Source organism: Myotis yumanensis, unplaced genomic scaffold (assembly GCF_028538775.1).
Source record: "Myotis yumanensis isolate MYYU_CA2020_CCGP unplaced genomic scaffold, mMyoYum1.0.hap1 SCAF_19, whole genome shotgun sequence".
NCBI lineage: Eukaryota > Metazoa > Chordata > Mammalia > Chiroptera > Vespertilionidae > Myotis > Myotis yumanensis.
The window spans coordinates 12,483,103-12,495,862 of record NW_027223770.1 but is presented as its reverse complement, the minus strand read 5'-3'; the positions used below and the strand labels follow the sequence as shown (position 1 = coordinate 12,495,862).

At 41.2% G+C, this 12,760-nt stretch overlaps 1 protein-coding gene across 1 annotated transcript in view; it reads right to left on the bottom strand.

Moving 5' to 3' along the window:
- MAPK1 (mitogen-activated protein kinase 1) overlaps positions 1–12,760 on the bottom strand; it is a 79,375-nt gene that overhangs the window by 32,313 nt on the left and 34,302 nt on the right. The window contains exons 2-3 of the mRNA XM_070399959.1: positions 7,513–7,695; positions 4,912–5,101 (exon numbers count right to left, since the gene is read on the bottom strand). Of these exons, the coding sequence (XP_070256060.1) occupies positions 4,912–5,101; positions 7,513–7,695 (373 nt within the window). The remainder of the gene's footprint in view (positions 1–4,911; positions 5,102–7,512; positions 7,696–12,760) is intronic.

The following is a 12,760-nucleotide window of genomic DNA, read 5'->3' as shown; positions in this document are numbered from 1 at the left end:
ACCCATTAGCAGTCTCTTCCCTATCCCACTGGTCCTCGGCAACCACTAATCTGTCTAGATTTTTCTATTCTAGACATTTCATATAAATGGAACTATACAATATGTGGCCTTTTATGATTGGCTTTCACTTACAAAATAATGTTCATCCATGTTGTAGCATGTATCTGTGCTTCACTCCCTTGTATTCCATGTATGAATCTACCTCATTTTATTTTATCCATCATTTGGACATTTGAACTGTTTCTATATTTAGGCTATTTTGCTATGAATCTTCATGTACTTTTTGTGTGGTCATGTTTCATTTCACTTAGGCATATTTATAGGAGTGAAATCCTCACACTTACCTGACTTATTTTTTATTTATTTATTTTTAAAATATACTTTATTGATTTTTTTTTTAAGAGAGAGGAAAGGAGAGGATAGAGTTAGAAACATCTATGATAGAGAAACATGGATCAGCTGCCTTCTGCACACCCCTTACTGGAGATGTGCCCGAAACCGAGGTACAGGCCCTTGACCGGAATCGAACCTGGGACTCTTCAGTCCGCCGCTCTATCCACTGAGCCAAACTGGTTAGGGCTTATCTGACTTTAATTACAGCTATCCTACTTTGTATGAAGTGATATCTTATTGTGGTTTTGATTTGCATTTCCCTACTGACTAATATATTTATTGGACATTTGTATATTTTCTTTAGAGCAATGTCTATTCAGATCCTTTGCCCGTTTTTAAACTTGCTTATTTATCTTTTGGGTTTTTGGTTTTTTTTTGGTTATCTTTTAATTTTTGAATTTTAAGAGTTTATCATGCAGTCCAGGTATATCTTATTGAAATACATGATTTACAAACATTTTTTCTCATTTTGTGGGTTGTCTTTTCACTTTTTTGATGGTTTACTTTGTAGCACACGTTCCTAATCTTTTTTTTTTTATGGCTTTATTAATTTTAGAAAGAGAAGGAAAGAGAGAGAAACATCGATTGGTTGCCTCCTGTACGCATCCCAACTGGGGACTGAACCCACAACAGGGACATGTGCCCTAACTGGGAATGGAACCGGCACCCTTACTGTGCATGGGACAACACTTAGTCAACTGAGACACACCAGCCAGGGCACAAATTCCTAATCTTGATGAAATCCATTGTTTTTCTTTTGTTGCTTGTGCTTTTGGTGCCAATGTCTAAGAGGCTCTAATGCAAAATTGCAAAGATTTACTTCTATGTTTTCTAAATGGATTCTAGTTGTAGCTCTTAAATTTAGGTCTTTGATCCATTTTGAATTAATTTTTGCACATGATGTGAGGCGTGGCCCAATCTAATTCTTTTGCGTATGGCTATCCAATTGCTCCAGGACCACTTGTTGAATATTCTTTCCCCAATGAATGATCTTAGCATTCTTATAAAAAATCAGTTGATCATAAACCTATGGGTTTATTTATCGACTCTCAATTCTATTCCACTGATGAATATGACTACTCTTATGCCAACATCACACTTTTCTTTTTATTACTCTATCTTTTTAGTAAAGCTTGAAATTAGGAAGTGTCTTTCAACTTTATTCTTTTCTAAGGTTGTTTTCGTTATTCTGGGTCTCTTGAATTTCCACATGCATTTCAGGAACAACCTGTTCATTTCTGCAAAAAAGCCAACCGGGGCTTTGATAGGGACTGCATTAAATCTATAGATCACTTTGGGGAATATTAATACCTTAAAAGTATTAAGTCTTCCAATCTATGAATATGGTATATCTTTCCATTTATCGTCTTTTAATTTTTTTGCAGATAGGAAACATCTTTATTATTAGCCTTAATTCATTCATCATGTAGTGTACAACATGGACCCCATGTCCAGAGGAGCTGTATCAATCTTTCCTGGCTGTGGCTTGCCCCTCCAGTCCAGATGCCAGGCTTCTGTCCATCATACCAGGGAAGCAAACCCTACCTTCCCAGGAGTTCCTGGAGTGCTGAGGGTCAAGACTGTCCCAGGATTGTTTAAGACTGTCCTAGGATTAGAACTTCAGTCTCTCCCATCTTGGCTAGGGTTCTGAAGAAGACAAGGCAGGAGCCTGGATGATCAGTCATTGGTTTTATGATCATTTAAAAAAAAAAAAACGTCTGAGAAGAGAAGCTGGGGTCCTTGGTCTGGGGAATCTCCTTGAGGCCCAAGCAGCTGTGTTTCCTTGAATTCTGCAGACCAGGCCATGGTGCCCCAGTATCCTGTCCACCCTGGAGCTATAGGGTCAACTGAAGGTACATTCTCCCAAACAGCAGCGTGTTTCAGATCAGAGTTTTACCCACCAGATATATGAAGGACAGAGGAAGATGAGGTAGACGGTAACAGTGCAAGGTGGGAAGTCAGAGCAACAGGCGCCAATAGTACTGTGGCTGGGACAGGTACTGGGCCTAATGTACTCGGTAAGGGCCACCTGAGCCTTCTCCTGAAGGTTTTCCATGTGCACTGGGTCTGAGAGGCCCAAGGCATTGGGTGTGAACAGGGTGATGGCCTTGAGGCAGAGATACTTGGCTGAATCGACCTGCAGGTAGTACAGCTTGTCTACCTTTCCTGGAAGGTGCATATCCAGTCCATGAAGGCTACAGGGCAATGGGCATGGCATGCAGACCAGTGATGGCCAGCAGTGGCGCTGTGTGCAAGGGCAGTACAGCCTGTGATGCATCCACTGTAGCTCAGGTGCAGCAGTGCCACCTGGTGGGCCACCAGCAGGTCAGGGAAGAAGGGCCTATGGCACACCCAACTCCACCTTGCTGAAAGCAGCTCTGTTGCCTGCTTGCACACTTGTCCATGCCCAGTACCAGATCCACCCCTGCTGCTGCCAGCACAGAGCCCAGAGCCCAGGAGTCTACCTGATGATATCTAGGTCTTCTTCTTCTTCTTAAAATATATTTTTATTGATTTCAGAGAGGAAGGGAGAGGGAGAAACAGAAACATCAACAATGACAGAGAACCACCGAAGGCTGCCTCCTGCACAGGATTGAGTCCGCAATCTTGGCATCTGTCCTGACCGGGAATCAAACTATGACCTCCTGGTTCATAGGTTGACACTCAACCACTGAGCCACGCCAACCAGGCTCTAGGTTTTCTTGAATGCACATTAATTTTTATCAGACTGAATCCACATTCCTTTTTCTTACCTAAAACATCTGTAGATTTCCCTACTTATTTAGATTTGCTACCTATTAAAATAGAAGTATATACATATAGACTAGAGGCCTGGTGCACAAAATTTGTGCACTGGGGTGGGAGGGTTCCCTCAGCCCTGCCTGTGCCCTCTCACAGTCCAGGATCCCTCTGGGGATGTCTGCCTGCCGGCTTAGGAGTGGGCCTAAGCCGGCAGGCGGACATCCCTCTCGCAGTCCAGGAGCCCTTGAGAGGATGTCCATCCACCTACTCACTGCTCTTTACCACTCAGCTCGCTACTCCTTAGCATTGCTGTGGAGGCAGGAGAGGCTCCCCCCACTGCCGCTGCGCTCACCAGCCGTGAGCCCAGCTTCTGGCTAAGCAGCACTCTCCCTGTGGGAATGCACTGACCACCAGGGGGCAGCCCCTGTGTTGAGCGTCTGCCCCTTGGTAGTCAGTGCACGTCATAGCGACTGGTCGTTCTGCCGTTCAGTCAATTTGCATATTAGCCTTTTATTATATAGGATATGCTGCTCATATTCAAGGAAATTCTCAGGACTGTAAAGGATCTAGAGTTTTCCTGCTTACTGAAAATGCCTTATTTGGGTATTAAAGTCATTGAGGTTTCCTGAATATTCTTCTTCTTCTTTTTTTTTTTTTAAATATATTTTATTGATTTTTTTACAGAGAGGAAGGGAGAGAGATAGATAGTCAGAAACATCGATGGGAGAGAGACATCGGTCAGCTGCCTCCTGCACATCCCCCACTGGGGATGTGCCCGCAACCCAGGCACATGCCCCCAACCGGAATCGAACCCAGGACCCCTCAGTCCGCAGGCCGACGCTCTATCCACTGAGCCAAACCGGTTTCGGCTGAATATTCTTCTTAAAAAATTTATTTAAGAAAACAGTCACCAATGAAACAAATGATTATGTTAACTTACACATAATGCACATGATCCTACTTTTATATCCTTCCTATATAATAAAAGCCTAATATGCAAATTGACCAAATGGTGGAACAACCGGGAACAACTGGTTGCTATGACACACACTGACCACTAGGGGGCAGACGCTCAACGCAGGAGCTGCCCCCTAGTGGTCAGTGCACTTCCACAGGGGGAGCACCGCTCAGCCAGAAGCCAGGCTCACAGCTGGCGAGCACAGTGGCGGTAGCCTCTTCTGCTTCTGTGGCAGTCAGACATCCCCTGGACTGTGCAAGCTGGGCTGAGAGACCGCCCCCTTCCACCCCCAGTGCACAAATTTCGTGCACCAGGCCTCTAGTATAAGCATAAAAGTACACATTATGGCCCCGCCCTTGTGGCTCAGTGGTTCAACGTCAACCTAGGAACCAAGGGGTCACGGTTTGATTCCCTGTCAGGGCACATGCCCAGGTTGCGGGCTGGATCCTTAGTAGGGGGCATGCAGGAGGCAGCTAATAGATGATGTTTTTCTCTCATTAATGTTTCTATCTCTCTATATCCCTTCCTCTCTTTCTAAAAACCAAGAAACGTATATATTTTTTAAAGTACACATTATGTAAGAGCATAGAAAAAACTCTGTAAGAAAATATACTAATCTGTTATAGTGGTTACTTCTGGAGAGGAAGGAACAATGGGATGGAAAAGAGAACTAGTACTCTTGAATTTTTTTTTTTTGCCATAAAAATATTTTCACATATTTCTGGTATAATTTTAAATATGAGTAAGAATAGATAAAAACAGGCCCAGTAAAAGTTTTTTCAATATGTATCATCCTAAAAGTAAAGAACCTGCCTGACCTTGAGATCACAGGTGGTGTTGAGCAGCAGGTTGGAAGGTTTGAGGTCACGGTGCAGTACATTAGCTGAATGGATATATTTTAACCCTCTGAGGATCTGGTAAAGAAAATAGCAGATATGGTCGTTGCTGAGGTGTTGTGTCTTCAAGAGCTTGTAGAGATCTGTTTCCATGAGGTCCTGTACTATATATCTGTTTGGACAGGTTAAGGTAACACACCAAACAGCTGGTAACACTTAGCAAAGCACTGAAAACAAATGAACCCTTTCCTCAATCAGTTCATTATTACATCATGAGGACCATAAGGGAAAAGAGAAACTGATGAAACTTAGTATTCCTTTATGTAAGGAATCTGAAGTAGTTAACTCTTTTTTAGATCTTGTGAGACAAACGGCATTATATTTGCTTGATAATGACCTATTATTTGCCTACATTAAGACCTGAAACAGGCTGTTACGGAAATATTCACCAATCTTGAAATCCTAACCTTCTTGGTCTCCGAGTTGTCCAACATCAAAAAGCCCCTCCAACGCTTGTTGGAAAGAGCTGGGTGAAGGTGGTGACCAGCAAGCATCATACACTCCTTTCTTTGGCCCAGCAACAACTTGTAATGTCACTGTTCTTCTACCTCCCTTCTTGTTCCCTTCTCCTCAAAAATCAACCATAAAACTTTTGGAAATACAGGCCTAAAACACACTGCTATTAAATTCAACCCTCAATCTATCTACTTGACTTTTTAATTAATGTTAAGATCCTAAATAAGACTATGAGAAAGGTGCTTGTGCTAGTTTTGTTTCTCTTGCTTTCTTTTCATGTATCTAAGCATCTATAACTTTAGCTATGGCTAAATTATTTACAGAAATTAAGTTATAAGCCTTTAGCTTTTTGTTGTTGTTGTTTGTTAATCCTCACCTGAGGATATTTTTTCCACTGCTTTTTAGAGTAGAAAGGAGAGGTGGATGGGGAGGGAGAGAAAGAGAGAGAGAGAAACATCGATGTGAGAGATACATCAGTTGGTTACCTCTTGCACATGCCCCAACTAGGGCAGGGGATCGAACCCGAGATCCTTCATTGCACAGGCTGACACCCTAACCAGTGAGAAACACTGACCAAGGCAAGCCTTTAGCTTTTAACTTCACCATAATAGCATTTCCTTAGTAATTATTTTGCATTTCTTTTATTTTTTATTAATGCTCACACAAGGCTATTTTTCCATTGATTTTTAGGGAGAGTCAAAGAGAAAGGGAAAGACAGAGAAACGCCGATGTGAGAGAAACACATCGACTAGTTGCCTTCTGCATGAGCCCTTGACCAGGGCCTATGGTGGAAGTACGTGCCCTTGACCGAATCGAACCCAGGACCCTTTGGTCCGCAGGCTGACGCTCTATCCACTGAACCAAACCGGCTAGGGCTATTTTGCCTTTCCTTTATTCATTTCTGTGTTCATATTAATATATGTCTCCTACAGATTCATGCTAGATGAAACATGACATGGGATTCAAATGAAACCTTACTTGCAAACTTGTTATCAGAAAGAGATTTGATTTTTATGGCAAAAGGTAAAACAAGACAACAGTTGGTAGGAGCAGAAGGTATTTTACTTAAAATATGTTACAACTTAGTAACAGAGCTATTTAAAAATGGAAAGGGCTGCCTAGAGATAGTGAGCTACCTCTCCCTGGAGGCGCAGAATGCAAATTAGGCAAGCTGGTAGGAATCCTGCACTAGCTGAAACTGTAACTTTTCTGGCAGATCCTCTTCAGTATATTTAATGCCTTTATCTTCCAAATATAGTCTTTGCCCAGGTAGCATCCTCTGGACCTCTTTAGTCCAGATTTCTAAATGTTGGTCCTAGTTAATTACATAATTTCAGAGGAGAGTCACCTTAAAGATCAGGAGGGGCTATTATAGCCGTGGGCAAAATATGGCCCGCGGGCGGGATCCGGCCCGTTTGAAATGAATAAAACTTAAAAAAAAAAAAAAAAAAGACCGTACCCTTTTATGTAATGATGTTTACTTTGAATTTATGTTAGTTCACACAAACACTCATCCATGCTTTTGTTCCGGCCCTCCGGTCCAGTTTAAGAACCCATTGTGGCCCTCGAGTCAAAAAGTTTGCCCACCCCTGGGCTAGTACCTTAATTTTAAAGATGAGAAAACGGAGACCTAACGGTAAAATGACTTTGTCTAAGATTAGGACTCTCTGGATTTGACCAGGTGATATCCAGAGTACCCTCTCTCTCTTCGTCTACAACTTTTTCTTTTCTGTTTCATCATCATAACAAACTATATCTTGAATGAAGAAAGCATGACTAGAAATGGTATTATCCAAGGTTTTCCATAACTACACATAAAGGAAATCTTTACTGAAATTGACAAGAGAAAACTGAATTTGTCCAAAGACACTAAAAACAGAACTGATAAAATGCATCAGAGAAAAATTTTATATAATGCAAGTGTTATAGTAAATGGCAAACATATTACAATTTCCCTTTAAATGTGCTCTATATACTTTTTCTTTAATCTGGTAAGTCCAGGACATTTCAAATTATATTTACTCAACAAGGTACCAAGTACTAGAGCCTGATGTCTGCAAAGGATACACATCTTTCATTTGCTCGATGGTTGGCGCTCGAATAATATCATTGATTCCAATGATGTTCTCATGTCTGAAGCGCAGTAGGATTTTTATCTCCCTCAGGGTTCTCTGGCAGTAGGTCTGGTGCTCAAAAGGACTGATTTTCTTGATAGCTACTCGAACTTTGTTGACATTATCATAAGCAGAGCTAAAAAAAGGAAAAGGAAGGGGTAAGAGATAGCATTAAAACAACTCAGAATATCCTGGTAGAAAGAATGCAAACTGGTAAAGTATTAAATGTTTAACACTCTGGTTAAATATTTGTTTAACACATGTGAAGGCAGCATGTATTTATCCACAAAAAGGCCCCAAACTATGGGAGATGCAGCTGGAAAAAGGGAGCAGAGGGCCTGGCCCTGGTAATTGTGGATTTTTATAAACCTGGCAACATGGGTTTATGACACACACACGAACATTTCCAACTGTTTTTTTTGTTTTGTTAATCCTCACCCGAAGATATTTTTCCACTGATTTTTAGATCGTGGGAGGGAGGGAAGAAGAGAGGGAGGCAGGGATGAGGAGGAAGAAGAGGTGGAGGAGGAGGAAGAGGAGAAGAGATTGATTGTGGCTGCAGATCACACCTGCAACCCTTCAATGCGCAGGTATGTGCCCTTGAAGAGGAATCAAACCTGTGACCCTTCAATGCGCAGGCCAAATGCTCTAACCACTGAAATACCAGCCAGGGCTTTCTCACTGTTTTTTACAGCAACTGCATTCTGGTGAGAGTAATAATTTCTGCCTCCAAAACAATTTCCTACTGTTGTTTCAGATTCCTCTGACTCAGCCAAAACATTCACATGACCATCATCTACATCTTCATCCCTAACAAAATGGACCCAAGGGGACACACCTTGAATGTTTTTTTTATCAAAATGACATGACTTTCTCTCCCCCTGGAAGAAATTTAACCAAGACATTTGGGTAGTCTTATAACAAAACCTATAAAGTATTTTTCAAAAAATACTTTCATAGCCCAGTTCAAAAAGGCCCAATTCTTTCCAAGTTGTCATTAAGGTCTGACCTAATAGAAATCCATGGAGAAGCAATTACAACTATATCTTTAATTTTATGGTAAATTTGAATCTGTACGATCAGTATTCTTTTTTGCAAGAACGTTTCATATTAATAAATATCAACATCTGGCCCATCAAATGAAGCAATGAAATAACACTGACAGGCAATAAGACATTACTTCTTGTTTCTTCAGGGTAAGTGCTAGAAATATAAAACAGTAAAACAAGTTTATTTCAAGTCTGTGCTTTAACAATGATATTTATCAGTCTACTTATTCAGAGAATTATTTGATGCATTTGTCTGACTATCACAAAACTATGCTATAGGGCAGTGATGGCAAACCTATGACACGCGTCTCAGAGGTGACACGCGAACTCATTTTTTTGGTTGATTTTTCTTTGTTAAATGGCATTTAAATATATAAAATAAATACCAAAAATATAAGTCTTTGTTTTACTATGGTTGCAAATATCAAAAAATTTCTATATGTGACACGGCACCAGAGTTAAGTTGGGGTTTTTCAAAATGCTGACACGCCAAGCTCAAAAGGTTCACCATCACTGCTATAGGGGGACCTTATCTTATCCAGCTTCAATTCTCCCACAATACCATTAATATAGTGTGCACAGGTGCCCCCAATACTTTGAAATCTATTTCCTTAAATACAAGAATCATTGCTTAAATCTTATTTTGCCTTGGTTTGCTGAATGAAGACCCAAACCACTGATTTGAAGGTAGGCAGGCAAAAGGATATGCAAGCTTAATCAATATTGGGAATAAATTTTATTTTACTATTTTTTATTTTATTTTCTAATCCTTAAGAGAGAGGGGAAGGCAGAGAGATATATCGATGTAAGAGAAACACATCGACTGATTGCCTCCTGTATGAGCCCCGACCAGGGAAGAGCTTGCAACCAAGGTACATGACATTGACCAGAATTGAATCCAGGACCTTTCAGTCTGCAGGCTGATGCTCTATCCACTGACCCAAACTGGCTAGGGCAAGGGAATAAGTATTTTTTAAAAATATATTTTTATTGATTTCAGAGAGAAAGGGAGAGAGAGAAAGATAGAAACATCAATGATTCATCACTGATCAGCTGCCTCCTGCACATCCCCCACCAGAGACCAAGCCTGTGACCTAGGCATGTGCCCTTGACTGGAATCGAACCTGGGACCCTTCAGTCCACAGTCTGACACTCTATCCACTGAGCCAAACCAGCTAGACAAGGGAATAAATATTTTTAGAAATTAAAACTCTTTTAGGGAAATTCAAATCATAGAGCTTAAGTTCAACAAAAGGGAATACAGGTTAAAATAGTTGCAAAATATTGGTTTAAACTCAACATGTAAAATTCTAGTTTTCCTGAAACATGGTAGTCAAAGATGACCATGGCCATAAACTTGCTTTCAAGAACAAGACTGTTAGGGGGAGGGGTTTATGGTTAGTGTGCCCCTCCAATTACATCAACACTTTCTGTTTTAAGTGAGAAGGTATGAGATCATTCTCATTTAGTTCCCACTTGAAAAGAAGGTGTGACCCTATCTATGGAATTGGGTCTGTTCTTGTCTGCTCTACTCCATTCTGCTATCTTTTTGGATTACACAATCTGTTGTAGAACCAATCACAGTTTACACTCTTCCACAATACTCTGTATTTGCTCATTTCTCCTTGGATTTCTCAGTTTTGTTTTATATATTTATTGTTCTGATACTTGACAAATATATTTTATCAGTATACCTTTTACCATGGATTATTTGGTGTCTCTTAATATGTGTTAATTTTTTGTTGTTAATCCTCACCCAAGGACATTTTTCCATTGATTTTTGGAGAGAGTGGGAGGGAGGGGGAGAAAGAGAGAGAGAGAGAGAGAGACAGACACTGATGTCAGAGAGACACATCAATTAGTTGCTTCCAGAATGCACCCTGACTGGGGCCAGGGATTGAGCCTACAACCGAGGTATGTGCCCTTGACTGGAATCAAATCTGAGACCCTTTAGTCCTTGGGGTGACGCCCTATCCACTGAGCCAAACTGATTAGGGCAATAGTGTTAGTTTTAAAATCATGTTGGTATTATCAACCCCATTATCTTTTTCCCCCTCTAAGAACTTAATCCTTGCTCCTTCTCCCAACTATTGATATATATGCTACAGCTTTTGCTTTAACCAGTTAACTGCCACGAGTCCAAAACGGAAACCATCCCCACATGCCACAATATTTTGAATTTAATTTAAAAAATCAACTTGCAATGAATATTATAAAAATAAATATATTACTCACAATTCGGGTGTTCTTGAATATTTTCAGCTGAAAATTCTCACGAAAAATGATTTTAAAGTTGGTCAGGGCCACTTAGGGAAAACAGTTTAATAGATGCGCGTGTGGGAGGGTCCACAGTTTGCGTCTACAGATGCTTATGGCGTACAATGGGTTAAATGTGAGTTCTGTAAACAACTTAAGGTTGCAGTTTGGGATCTTAATCCAATCTGTGGCTACACAGTCTTTGGGTAGATTAATTTTAGGTATTCATATTTCTCTTTTAGCTGATAAATTTGCTATTTTCAAAAATAAAAATTCAAGGTTAAATAAATTGCTCAAGATTAGGAGAATAAAGAGTTTCCTCTCATCCCTCTAAGGTGAATGGGAAGGGGTCAAGGTGAATATACTAATACTAGAGGTCCCATGCATGAAATGCACGGGGTGGGGATAGGGGGTCCCTCAGCCGGCCTACACCATCTCCAAACCGGGACCCCTCGGGGGATGTCCGACTGCTGGTCCCTCTCGCAATCCAGGACCACTGGCTCCTAACCACTCACCTGCCTGCCCGCCTAATGCCCCCAATTGCCCTCCCCTTCCGGCCTGATCTCGCCCCTAACTGCTCTCCCCTGCCGGCCTGATCGCCTCTAACTGCCTCTGCCTCGGCCACCACCACCATGGCTTTGTCTGGAAGGATGTCAGATGTCCGGAAGATGGCCAGTTGAACCAGTCTAATTAGCATATTACCCTTTTATTGGTATAAACAATACAGATGAATCTTAAAATAATTATACTGAGTGAAGCCAAACCAAAAGAAAATTTCTTGCATTCATATAAAATGCAAACTAATCTATGGGGATAGAAAATAGATCAACAGAGTTGCCTGGGACTGGTGGGAGGGACACATAAATTGAAACTAGATAACTTTTGGAGGTGATGAGTATGTTTATTATTTTTATTGTGTTGATAATTTCATGGGAAGGCATGTCAAACTTATCAAACTGTACACTTTATGTGCAGTATATACAATATTCTATATCAATTACTTCATCAGGGAGCACTCATAAAAGGAACCAGGGTTCCTTGGATGTGTGGTTTATTCCCAGGCCTGTGTGGGTGGGAACAGACAGATTCCAGAAATGTATTTGACCAGTAAATGTGAAAGTAGAAGCCCACAAAATTCTGGAGATTATTTAACATGTTTTGTGATCACTTAGGGAAGAAAGGGGAACCAGAATGAGTCAATTATGAACAAATCATCCTAAACTAACTTCATTTCCTGTTTTGATAGGGTTACCACAACAACAGGAGAGTGATGCCAGAGTTGTGGTGGATTCAAACCTCACTTGTTAAGCACTTCCTATTTGTGAGACTTCATGTTAGGACCGGTGGCAAAAACAAATAATGATCCCAACTCTTAAGAAGCTTGCAATTTAATGAGGGAAGGAGACAGGAACAGACAACATACATACATACTGCCTTTATCATAGTAAAACACATGTGAAACACCAGAAAAGCTGGGTAGATTAAGTCCAAATCAGGGTTTTAAGGAGAGGATTAAAAGATGAAAGGCAAGCAGGCTTTCAAAAGAGGAGCAAGGTTATAAATATAAAGAAAGGCAAGGGCCAACACATGGAGAGGAAAATGAGCAGAACACACATGGGAATGACTGGCCCTCACCCAGCCATGCCCCTCCTCAGGAGGTAGTTTATGGGATCCAGGGAACATGCCCATCAGGAGCTCAAAGAATCCACCTGTCTCCCAAATTGGCTTCCAAGGCTGTGTGTACCTCCTGCACAATGGCTCTGTTGAGCAGAATGCTCCTCCAGTGTGTGCACAAAGGGTAACCAAGGGGCAGCATTTGCAGGGTATGCACTACACCTGGAATATCATGTCATGTGCCCACGCACACAAGCTCAAGCTCACGATGGAGACTGCCGG